At 37.3% G+C, this 12003-nt stretch overlaps 1 protein-coding gene across 1 annotated transcript in view; it reads right to left on the bottom strand.

Annotated features, from left to right (window-relative positions):
- Positions 1-1400: 1400 nt before the first annotated feature.
- The window catches only part of CDK5RAP2 (CDK5 regulatory subunit associated protein 2), a 77896-nt gene continuing 67293 nt past the window's right edge, over positions 1401-12003 (bottom strand). The window contains exons 32-37 of the mRNA XM_010171594.1: positions 10750-10833; positions 10368-10627; positions 7782-7928; positions 5939-6077; positions 2496-2542; positions 1401-1593 (exon numbers count right to left, since the gene is read on the bottom strand). Of these exons, the coding sequence (XP_010169896.1) occupies positions 1534-1593; positions 2496-2542; positions 5939-6077; positions 7782-7928; positions 10368-10627; positions 10750-10833 (737 nt within the window). The 3' untranslated portion in view covers positions 1401-1533. The remainder of the gene's footprint in view (positions 1594-2495; positions 2543-5938; positions 6078-7781; positions 7929-10367; positions 10628-10749; positions 10834-12003) is intronic.

Here is a 12003-nt window from a genome sequence, read left to right as displayed (position 1 = left end):
CAATATCCAAGGACCCAATATAACCACAGTCTTGTACTGAGATTTCCCAGATCTGGTGCTAACCATCTTCAATGACAAAGGCAAGTTATCTTGTGTAATGGAACATCACCAACTTGGGGGCAGGGAAAAATTTTGTGTGTGTGTGAAATTCATTTAGTTCAATAATGCCATGATTGCACCATAACATCTACTTTTGTCACCAAAAATCACTTTAAGTTATGTTAGGGTTAAACTGAACTATTTTCCAAGTTTACTTTGTCCCTCTGAGAGCAGGTTGCAGGTAGTCAGCTCTGCTGTGAAATGGAGTGCTCAGGCAAGCTCAAACTGAAGGCAAGATTGAAAAGGCACCAGGCAGGATGAGTGGAGCACAAGGGTGAGTACAACTGCGTGTGTTCTGTGCTAGTGTTCCCTGGCCTTGCCAAAATATCACTATTATATGGATCAATGTGGGATATAAGAAACCCATAGTAAAAGATTTCTTTAAATTTAAGAAACATTTTTCAGAGTTTTCAGCAGAAAAATGGATTTCAAAACTGTCTGGCTTCACATGGCCACCTGTTCTCTCTGTACAGATCTAGAGGGGACAGGGGATGACACTAACCTTTTGCCAACAGCAAAATGTCTTTCAGTTACAGCTTCTTTAAAGCAGGTTTCCAGCATTCCCACTTAGCTGTGACAAGTGCTTCTACCCTACCTTACAAACACCGCCGATAAGGACTGGATTCATTTAGCTGAACTCAGGAAACAAACACTCAAACGTGGCTTCTTTGTTCAGTGAGTGCTCAAAGTCTGCTGCTTTAAACAAAATAACACAAACACACTTGTGATTATTTTTCATTTTAATTGTCTGATGGAAAGTAATAGTTTCAGACCTAGCATCAATCTAAGTTTCTAATAGGGCAATAAGAAAGCTCGGCATCAGGCAGCTTCCAGAAGAATCTTCCAGATATGTTTAAAATGCTTTAAAATATTGAACATTTCTCACATTGCTACAAAACAATGACAACTGGCAGAATTTATTTTTTTTTTAACCTACATTCTTTCAGCAGTAGAGATACAGTTTGGAAGGTGGATCATATTCTTGATTCTTTCAGGACCTGTTTGACTATAACAACAAACAGTTTTATAACATGACAAGTACAAATATAAAATTTCAAATGAGCAAACTTTAAAAAAAAAAAAAATCTGGATTTTTCTTCAATAACCCCAGTACCTTGCTTCAGTAATAAATATTAAAAACCATCTTTTACATTACAGAAATTGTTAAATAAGTTATTTACCAAAAGATTTCTTTTTCTTTTTTTTCTTTTTTTTTTTTTGGTCAAAGGTTAATTCCATTAAAAGAGCTGAAAAACATTTTTACATCAATAAATACTAAGGCATAAAGAAGCAAACAATAATTTTTTTTTTTTTTTGGTCAAAGGTTGATTCCATTAAAAGAGCTGAACAAACATTTTTACATCAATAAATACTAAGGCATAAAGAAGCAAACAATAATCACAGGACCAGTCTTCGTTAGTGGAACTTTCTCCTTCAGAGAATCCTCGTTTTGCTGGTATAAGGAGGTGATTTTTGATTCTCAGCTGGTGGGACCTGGTTAGAAAAGCAATAATTATTACTATTTTACAGTACTTCAAATGCACACAATTTGTCTCTAACCCTGGGCGATAATGCTGCAAAAGCATCTGCAAACATGAGCTTCTGTGTTCAGCAAATCTTCAAATTAAATTGATAAGACTTCTGTAAGCAGAAAGACTTTTTAGTGTCATCACTTTCTAACTCAGGTAGGGCTGAGCCAACAGTACAGCAGCTGCATTGGGAAGAGTTCAAGGGGCCGGTGCTGCTGAGGGTAAGGGAGGAAAGATTCATGGAAAAGGTTAGAGGAAAATTTAAGGAGGGGCTGGGAAATGTACAATCATTCAGAGTGGAGCGGTGAGAGAAGGATGGGATTTTCGAGTCAAGAAGTATATTACATCCTTCTGGGAGTACAGGCTAAACCTTCTGGGAGAAATCAAATCTGAGCAGTGATTACTTAAACACTCAAACTAATTTAATACACTGCATTAGCAAATAGCTGTTTGCAAAAGCTTTGCCTATTGGGTCTACGTTACACAAAGAAAAAGCAGCAGCACCAGTTATTAACATGTACCCAAGCTTTAACTGAGGTACCTTTTGTGAACTTGTTCAGGAGACAGGTTACTGGACTGTGATCTGCTGAAAATAAACTACTGGAAGAAGATGACAGACATGAATACTAAACTAGGGGAAGCATCAGAAAGGAGAAGGTTTAGCCATTGACGTGGTCAGTCACAAAACTAATTTAAACATCAACCATTGTAGAATATTTATCATATTAAACTGCTGTCACCCAGACTTGATTAGGTAGCAAACCTAAAGCAAATCAGACTAATTCTGCAAAATACTAGTGTCACAGCAATGCATATTTCTAATAAGTATATACCAAGGAATTAAATGCAAGCAAAAATTTTACTTACTTCCAGGTTTCCTCTTGCCTTCTTCAAGACATCATGAGTTAAAACCACTGGAAAGAAAGAGGAGATTAAAAAGTCTGCACAGTCTTTCTATATTGTCTGTATTCAAGTCTTATGATCAAACATTAAATAATGTATGAACTCACATCTACATGATGGGCAGCAACCAGGCAGGCAATCCCACACAGCCCACCACTGCCACTTCAACTCTCTTACTCCCCAAAATCCAGAACTGTTACTCCCTCCAGAGCCCTGTTCAGAAGCTCAGGCTGATGTACAAACCCAAGATGAAGGGGCAAGGCTGTACAAGCAGACAGAGTTAGGGAAGAGAAGAAGGATTCACTCAGGACTTCAGGGCAGGTCCAAAGCAGTGCCAGCACTAAAATGCCATTTCCTACCCCTGGCTTATGTTCCATCTAGCACGTAATTTGCTTTTCAGATCAAAACACCAGGGAAGTGTTTTTAATGTTTTTCTACCATACCAAGAACAATACGTGTGAAAATATGCATATCTCATCACTACATTTATCATCACAGATATGGACAGCCCCCTGTGATACTGATGACCTGGTTCCTTCGATCTAAGTCATCAAAGGAAGAGTTTCTGCTAATTTTAAGGGGAGATGGTGCATGCTCTAACTACAAGGGGATCTATTCCATAGCCTACTTGGGCTGGGCAGAGGCAGGTTAGCAGGAGGGGGAAAAAATGGTTCAGGGAAGAGGTTATGGGGGAGGACAGGCTGGGAGGAGGCCAGATGGCAGATGATGTCAGACAGCTCCTCCAGCAGTTCAAGGACAAGGCAACCTATATATGCTTAGGGGAAATCATGTCAGTGGCTTGCTCTGAAGGGTTCCAAGTTTTCTCTATTCATCCAACTAGCTGCCTCTGTGGGGACAGCACGAGACCTGTGAACGGAGGAGGGGATGCTTCTAAACAAAACTGATATTTAGAAATGTCAGGTTAAATATGTGATTCTCTAATCTGTGTCAGCTCCATAACTGCTGAAAAACACCATTCACAAGTACCAATTTAATCTTCCAGTCTCAAAAAATAAACAATTTAACCATAATAAAGATTTTTCATTACAATAATAAGAACCCACCAACTCCAAGGGTAGAGCTGTCATGAGATAATTATACCCTTGGCAGATTACTGCAATTTGGCACTGCATTGTTACATGTTCAGAGGTTCAAATGAGGTTTATAAGCAATGAGTTCGCTTGCCAGAGAAGCACACAGAAGACTTGGAGCCACAAGAATGTTCCAGTCTCTGCCTCTAAATATATTTAGGAATGCTCAGCTAAATAACAGAGGGAACCTGAATATTCTCAGTGGAGTGGCCAGCTAACAGGATGTTTGGAGAATGAAGGCAGGCAAGGTCACCTACTGCAATGCCTTTGTTTTCTTCCTAGCAAAAGGAGAAAGGAAGAAATAACAAAAAACAAGTGTAAGCATCCTAACAAAATCCATCTGCTTCATATGACCCACTAGTTTTGTTGTATGCTTGATCAGGAATTTGTGTACAGATGCAATTTAGAAACATTTCTGAAATGGCTCTTTAAGGCAAAGGTAACTTGACATCCATAATGCCCATAATCAATGGAACTTACAGAAAATCATATCTAGGTCTTTTGGTGTAGCAGAGTGCGCTCTGCTCATAGAGAACTCTGCTAGTAAATTAATTTCACCTGGCAAACTAGATTTTTCTAAATCAAAAATATTAAATTCAGTACATGAAGAGAATTTAGAGGATGTGACACTAATAGCAAAGCTGCTGCTAGCCAGGCAGCACTTTGCATTAAGGAGATTTCAGAAAATGCAGGCTTCATTTTATTAGGACCTAGTTCAGACGAGGTTGAATGCCCTGAAAAGGAGTGAGCAAAATAAAGGGGAGATGTACTGTTTTCTTCTTGAAAGTATGGGTGGGTGGAGTGGCTGTGGTGATAACATTTTTGTCCATAAGGGTAAAATCTCTGCTGATTTATATACTCTGTCCAGCCCTACTGAGATTACACAGTATGGCTAAGACGTCACTGGAACTAAGAACTGACCAAATTAAACCAGTAAATCTATCCCAGGGATATTATTTGGACAGACATAATAGAACAGCCTTGATTTTTACCCAACGGCCCCTAATTGAGCTATTTAACTTTAAAACCTGAACAAAACAAAATTTTGGATTTAATATAAGTGACTTTCATGTTATTTAACACAAAAATTCTGAAAGAAGTGACCAAAAAAAACAGCCCATAAATTCTTTACAAAAAAGTATCTGCAGGCAGAAGATACATGTACCTTAGCTATACAAACTGCAGGCTACAGAGCAAAATAACATTTATTCCTCTATACTGCATTTAAATGACTTGAGTAACAAAGTATTATGGCCATTTTCATAACCTTGCATGATGTGTAACATCCTGCAGTCTAGCTGAATTACTGATAACACAAGTGTCATTCCAGCATAGACTAATGAGTCATTTAGTCCCACCTCTTAAGAGAAGGTAAGGATTGATTTTTTTAAGAAGAAAATTAAATCCTCCTCCCACAATACACATATTGCCATAGCATGAAGGTAGAGAAGAGGTGTAGTTCCATTCAAATCTCTTCTGATGAGTGATTAAACTCTAAAGCAGAAGAGATGGATCTCTTAAAACAGTCACCTGGATTAACACAGCTACAATAGAGCCCATGTCCTACTTGTTTGCATGTTTCCAGATAATTTTCTAGATATGGCTGCTAAGGGTAAAATATCATTTCACAGCATTTATTAATTTTTCTTTAAGATATGACTCAGAGAAAGCTTTTGTTTCCCCTGTTCTGAGCCTTCTGTTCTCTTGCACTTCTCAGTCTGGTGTAGAGTGTTGACAAAGCTTTGCTGCTGCTTTGGCTTTTCCCAGTATTCAGCTATCTAGTGGGATAATTGCCACAGACAGGCACCTCAGAAAATCTAAAAGCCTGATTCCACATTTAACAGGACTGAGGAAAAATGACAGTTTTGAGAAGGACAATTGACAAAAACTTAGACTGGAATGGTTCACAGCAACAGTAACTTTGCCTCTGTCAGGAACTGGTTTAGGATAGAAAACTTGGGGAATGGCAGTATCTAAAATGGAATAACTCGAGTTATTAGTTAATTAGTGGCAATTAGTGGCAGCTGCATGGATTGACACATTGTCAGTGGGTTGTGTAAAACCAGGAATGACTTTATTATTATTTAACATTATTCTATGCAGCCCTTAGTAGTTGGGCAATTTCTTTCCATTTGAATGTGGCTCCATCAGAATTGTTTGTCACTAACAACTGAGTGTGCAGAAGGAAACACCAATCATAGCAACTGCAAACAAAGGGATGCCTGTATTCATTTTGTTGTTTCTCCAATTATAGAGGAGTGGGGTAGCCACAGACTAGAAAAATAAAAAAGCACTAGTAATAAAGCATACACTTACACTGGTCAATGATGACTCTCTCCATGTTTTCCTTCAGCTGGTTTGTGGAGTGCAAGCGCTTCACTGTGCTATGCAATTTCTTCTCTTGCTCAGACAGCTTCTTACGTAACCTAAGTATTTCTGCTTTCATTCCTTCATCCTAAATTGAGAGAATAAAAGATTACATTAAAGCATTACATAAAAGTACTTTGTACATTGTTAATTGCTAAAAACTTTTGTACAAGGGCCCTCAAGCTTCCTTAGAGTATGATTGAAACATCACTGAGTGTCTGTCCTTCCACATTCACATTCCCAATGACACAGGATTCTGTGACGTCTGCCAAGAGACAACTACAATTCTTAGCTGGCTTTTAGTGCCATTAAGACTTTTCTCAGACTAGCAGAAAATTTAACACCAGCCCCTATTTTTATTTATAAACTTCCATTCCTCTCGTCTTTTTTCTTTTGGTATCACTGATCTGGATCCTCATGTAAACTTAAACTTGTATATTTTTGTTCTTTTGCTACTTGTTAAATAATAGTATTTTCTGGAATTCACCCTCAGCATTTACTTCTTCAACTCCTGTGGGGCTTAAGAGAAGGCAGTGAATGCTCAGTATCTTTTAGAATCAAGCTTCAAGAGATATTCTTTCATATACTGCATTTAAGACATCAGAAGCAATCTAATGTCCTTAAGATCTCAGGATGCTGGCTAACAAACTCTAGAAAAGATTGTTAGGCTCTAATTAGTTGCAGTCCTGGGAACTCAGACCCCACACACACTGGGGATAGATTTTGAGAGGTGACTGATCCAGATCAAGAAGGTTTATTTAGTCCAATAAGACAGTAAAATGTTAGATGCCTCACACACATATACACTGAAAGACCTGTGTGTGTGTATGATATATTCGGATACTGCAATGCAGGGCAAAATATACCTGTCTACACAGAATATACACAACAGGATAAAAATGGAAGTATACACACTTCTCAAGACATCCCAAATAGGGAGCTGAAAGATCAGAGAAGTATATTAGACAGCAGAGTTCATTCTTACTGCTTTTGTGATTTTACACATTTAAGGATGCTAAAAAACAACAACAAAAATGTTATTAAAATTATATATAAATTGTTTACTTTCCTGAAGTTGGGTTGTTTGGTTTTTTTCAGTAATATCTTGCCTACCTAAGAAACATACAAGTTCTCAGTGAAAATACTTTAGATTTATTTTTAAGCCAGAGTTTGAAACAGTTTCATTACTGAGTGGTGTCATTATGACAGTATAGATAATTCATGCCTCATTCAGTTTATTTCCATTCATTTGCATAGTGCAATCCTTTTTAGTTAAAATGTTATAAAACTTGTCTCAGGGTTTTGTGACACTTTTAAAAAAGCATCCTATTTTCCAGCTTAGGCATCAAAAACGTAAAAAGAAAATGTAAGCTCAGATTACATCAAAGTTGCTGAAGTTTCTCTTGTTACTAGTATATATATAATCAAATTGAATTTGTTTCTGTAGCAGGGAGTTCAAACCTTTTCTTGTTGAAACGGAACGTTTGCCACCTGCCTAGGTTTCCTGAATATCATGTAACAGGGTTACAGATTACATCTTTAATATAAAGTATTTTGTAAATAAATACACTGGTATACAATATGATGAGGATAGAAAGCCAGCACACATTCAGCCTTAGTATTCAGTGATGAGAGTTAACTAAATCCATGTACCAGAGACTGGGCATCCTAGGTTCATGATTTTTAAAAGATTTTTCCCAAATTACATGTTCCTAACTGGTGCACCTTCCTTGGCACATTACAGCAGGTTAAAAAAAAAAATCAAACAAAAGAAAATGAAACATAATAGTACCTGAGTGCCATGAGTAGTACCGTGTACAGCTTTCAGCGGAAGGGATACTCTCCAGAGAAGTTTCAGTAAACGTGCAGCTTCTTCTAAAATCTGCTGTACTGTGTGAATATTTGCAGAAAAGCTATGCAGTGATGCCTGGTCTGGTACCTATTATTGTAGGATTAGAGAGATGTTACATTTTATGCTTAAAATATTATGAAAATGTAATCTTAATTAATCGTTTAAACCCAGTTGGGATGATTTAATATTTAAGATGATGCACACAGCTATTGTGTGCCACAAAAGCTAATTTGTTACTTTACAAAGACTGCTGAATTATGCATTATCTGAGAATTTCAGGAAGGGAGAGGATTTTTCCTAATCAATAACCATGATTAATAATAGATTATATTTACTAGATTTGCTATGCCACACGGTAATAGTTGGCAACTCTCTTCTTTCTCCATTTGCATTTCATGTCACGTTATTTGAAAGTCAAATGATTACAGACATCCATTTAAGCAATATAGATGTTTCTTCCTTAGCAGACCCTTTAAACTGTTCCATTTAATGCTAAAATAACTATCAGGACACACATAAACTGTTTTCCTCTGCTGACAGATGAGAAAACCAAATTGAAGAAATTGCATAAATGTGAAATAAAGGAGAGAAAGAATGCAAGGGGAGCAAATGAATTACCAAAGCAATGGTGATACAGAAGGGGGAATGGTAATGAAAGAAAAGCATTCACAGTTCTTGCCCCATGCAGCATATCATTTGAATACTTATTTAGCATTGTTATCTAACCAGAATCCTCCTGTCACATAAAATATCCCATTTGCTAAGTAGTTTGAAACTTCAGTGATGTAAAGCTTGATAGGAAACTGCAAATTGTGAAACTTACTGCTTTTATCTTTACACCAACAGAACCAGTTAAAAAACTTAGAGAGAGATTACTTTTTCCGTCATTATAAGTATCTTAACTAGGTCATTTGAAAATATATGATACTTCAGAGACTCCTAAGTGTCATTCAGACATCATTTTACTGTGTGAGTACACATGTGATACCACAAAAAGAATTTCAGAACTGTCAAAGACTGCATCTTTGAGAGTTTTACTAATTGTAACTAGAAAAATGAGTAGCACAAATTTATGAATGCAGTTAAAACCTTCTGGTTTTTGAAGAGCACTGAGCATGTTTTTTACATTTTTTTATGATAAAATCATAGAGGTGAAAAGGACCTTCATTAGTCATCCAGTTTATTTTCCCATTCCAAGACAAGAAAGCATTACATGTAATTTTTCAAACATTCATGTAATCTGTTCTTAAAAGCATCTCCAGTACTGGTGTCTCTGAGCAGCCTCTGTTCCAGTGTTTCACTACTTATACCACTGGCACGTTTTTTTAAATGCCAGATCCAAGCCTTTCTTGTTGTGGTTTAAGTTTCTAAGTTCATTATTAGCTCCCAAGGTCATGTACAGATTGTTCCTTCCCTTTGGAAGATAGATTTGTCTTATTCAATCCACCCCAAATAAGCTATCATTAACTGTATCGTGAAATTAACACTATTAAATAAGAAACAAATTAGTATAAGTAAATACTAGTTGTCCTCCTGATTCTAGAGGAAAAGGATGACATAGCTCTTGATTCTAGAGGAAAAGGATTGTCATTATTCAATACAAGGCAAACATTTCATTGGTCTAAGAATTATTATGTTTAAGACTACAGCAAGAGCACATGATTTTGTATCACTGTCACATATAGAACAGACTAGACTATTTTCAGTTGCAAGGGACCTCAAACAATCATCCAGCCCAACTGCCTGATCAATTCAGGGCTGATCACATTAAAGCATGTTATTAAATGACGGAGAAAGAATGATACACTATGTCTCAGAAGAAAATATTTGATCATTAATGAGATATTCAAGTTTCTAGACTAGCTACTGATATAGCTAAAGTGTTAAACTGATACCAGGAAGTGGAAAAATATGAAAAAGCTTCCCTAATACGAAACAACCTTACATTCAACTACATCCATCATTAACGTACCGTTATCACCTGGTGTTACTAAAGGGCTGAATACAAGTAAGTGGGAACTTTATCAGCTGTATATCAGATTTCTTTTCGCTGTCTCTTATTTCCTGGGTTTATCTCAAGCCTTCGTTACAAGAAAATTGCCTTAATTATTTTTAGGTTACTGATACATACCGCTAGCTTAAGCCTTTTCTAAAGCATTTGAGACTTTTACGTGGGGTTTTTGTTGTTGTTGGTTTTGTTTGGCTTTTTATCATTTCGAGGGTAACAACCACCAATTTCCATAGTAAAAGCCAGCAGTTTCACCTTATTTCAAGTTGCAAGTAAAAGTGAGATTGCTTATTAAAGAACCAGAATTAACTAATTTATCTGTAGCCTCATTAACCCAGAATCACAAATAGATGCCTGCATCTAGATGAGACTTAGACTGTCAAGGTTAAGTTGTCCCAGCAGAGTTATTCAGTTAATGGTGCCTGCTGCACCATTAACCTAGTTCTTTGCTTTTGTAACCTATACATTTTGCATCTCTAGGTAAAATTCACTATCCTCTAACAGCTTTCACTGTTTACCTTTATTCCAGGCTCCTGCAGTTTTGTACCAGTGACCTCTCTTAAAGAAATCTCCATTTCTGCTAAAACCTGTTGCCCTTCTGAAATCTGCTTCCGCAGAGCATCATAATCCTCAATCAAGCCAAGAACGTGGCGCCCATTTTTGTCTGCCCACATACGATGTCCAGGCACAAGACGGGGGGTACAGGCTGTACTGGAAGATGAAGTGCTACTGCAGTGTGAAGTGCTGTCTAAGTCATCTTTAGAGGCTGAGTGTGTACCTGGGACAGAAAAATAGTTTATTTTTTTTCTCCTTACATGTAGAACTAATTCACACCAGACTTCTCTTAAATAGCAAGTCTGGGATACTGATAACGCACATTTAAGATACTTTTAGACATACCTGCTTTCGCTAGTGAAATGCAATGTCCATGTTTCTGCAGCTCACAAACGTTTCTGCTGGTAGCAGGGCATTTGCAAAGATTTTCTGTATATAAAAATGGGACAAGGAAGAGCATATCAGTAGAAGTTAACATGCGTTAAAGAAACTTCCCAGCTCTAGTTCTGTTCTGGTTTTTTTTTTGGCTGATGATGCAAAAACCTGGACTCAGGAAGCAGGGAAACACAGCTAATTTTCTAGTACCATGCCAGGCATCTTCAAGTATTTACCTACACTAATCTTTTCAGCATCTATCCAAAGTTTTAGATATCTCTCAAAATCAAGTGAGATTCAGAAAATCTAAAATACGTCCTGACGAAGATATTTTAATTAACAAATGTAAGCTTCCCATTAACTCCACAAAAAGTATGACACTCTCCACAGCTATACTATACTAGAGATCGTATCTATATCCCCTCTCTTCAGACCTTCCAAATTCCCTAACTACCTATGAGTAAAGATTAATCACAGTACCTCTAGAAAGCTAACAAATTCAGATGTTGATGCTCCAAGGAGTCTTTCTGGTTCATATCAAACCACACTATTATAACTTTATTCACCATTTTCTTTGAGAATAATGAGCTTCTCCAGCTCCTTTCTACTCTACCTCATACAGGTCAAAAGGATTCTATCTAGAAACTAACCAGGAACAAATGCAATTTAGGGATACTGGTGGTACAGGTTCTCCACGATAGCTGTTCCACACCTACTTGATCACGACTGGCCCTGAAGAACCACCCCCAGATGGAGCATGTGACTGTAACTTAGCCTTCAAGTGCACAGAGAATGGTAGTAACCCATAAATGTTATCTGCTACATTCTGCATCTTTCTTACTTGTACAGAGTAGCATAGATTTATGCTTATTAGGTATTTAATCTGAAGTATGATTCTATTTGGACATGATGGACCCATAAAAGAAGTAAAGTGGTAAAAAACCCTGCTGTACCCCAGGAACTCCCACACTAATCCTTTGGCTGGTGCTGCTTGCTGTGTGTGGTGCGTGAGATTAAGGTGGACACATTCAGGTGAAGTGTATGAATCCAAAAAGCCCCCTTATTATTGCTTCCCATAACACGATGTATACCGGTACAGGCAGTAGGAAAGGTGGCTTTATGCTCTAAGTATGGAAAGCTGTTACTATGCAGAGTACTTTAGCAGCAAAGAAGAACAGTCTTGTGCCCTCTGTATCCCATGTACATCTATACTGGGACAGTAAT

The sequence above is a fragment of the Antrostomus carolinensis genome, unplaced genomic scaffold (assembly GCF_000700745.2).
Source record: "Antrostomus carolinensis isolate BGI_N321 unplaced genomic scaffold, ASM70074v2 scaffold6267, whole genome shotgun sequence".
NCBI classification, from domain to species: Eukaryota; Metazoa; Chordata; class Aves; order Caprimulgiformes; family Caprimulgidae; genus Antrostomus; species Antrostomus carolinensis.
The sequence above is the reverse complement of the archived record's forward strand: the minus strand, read 5'-3'. Positions and strand labels throughout refer to the sequence as shown.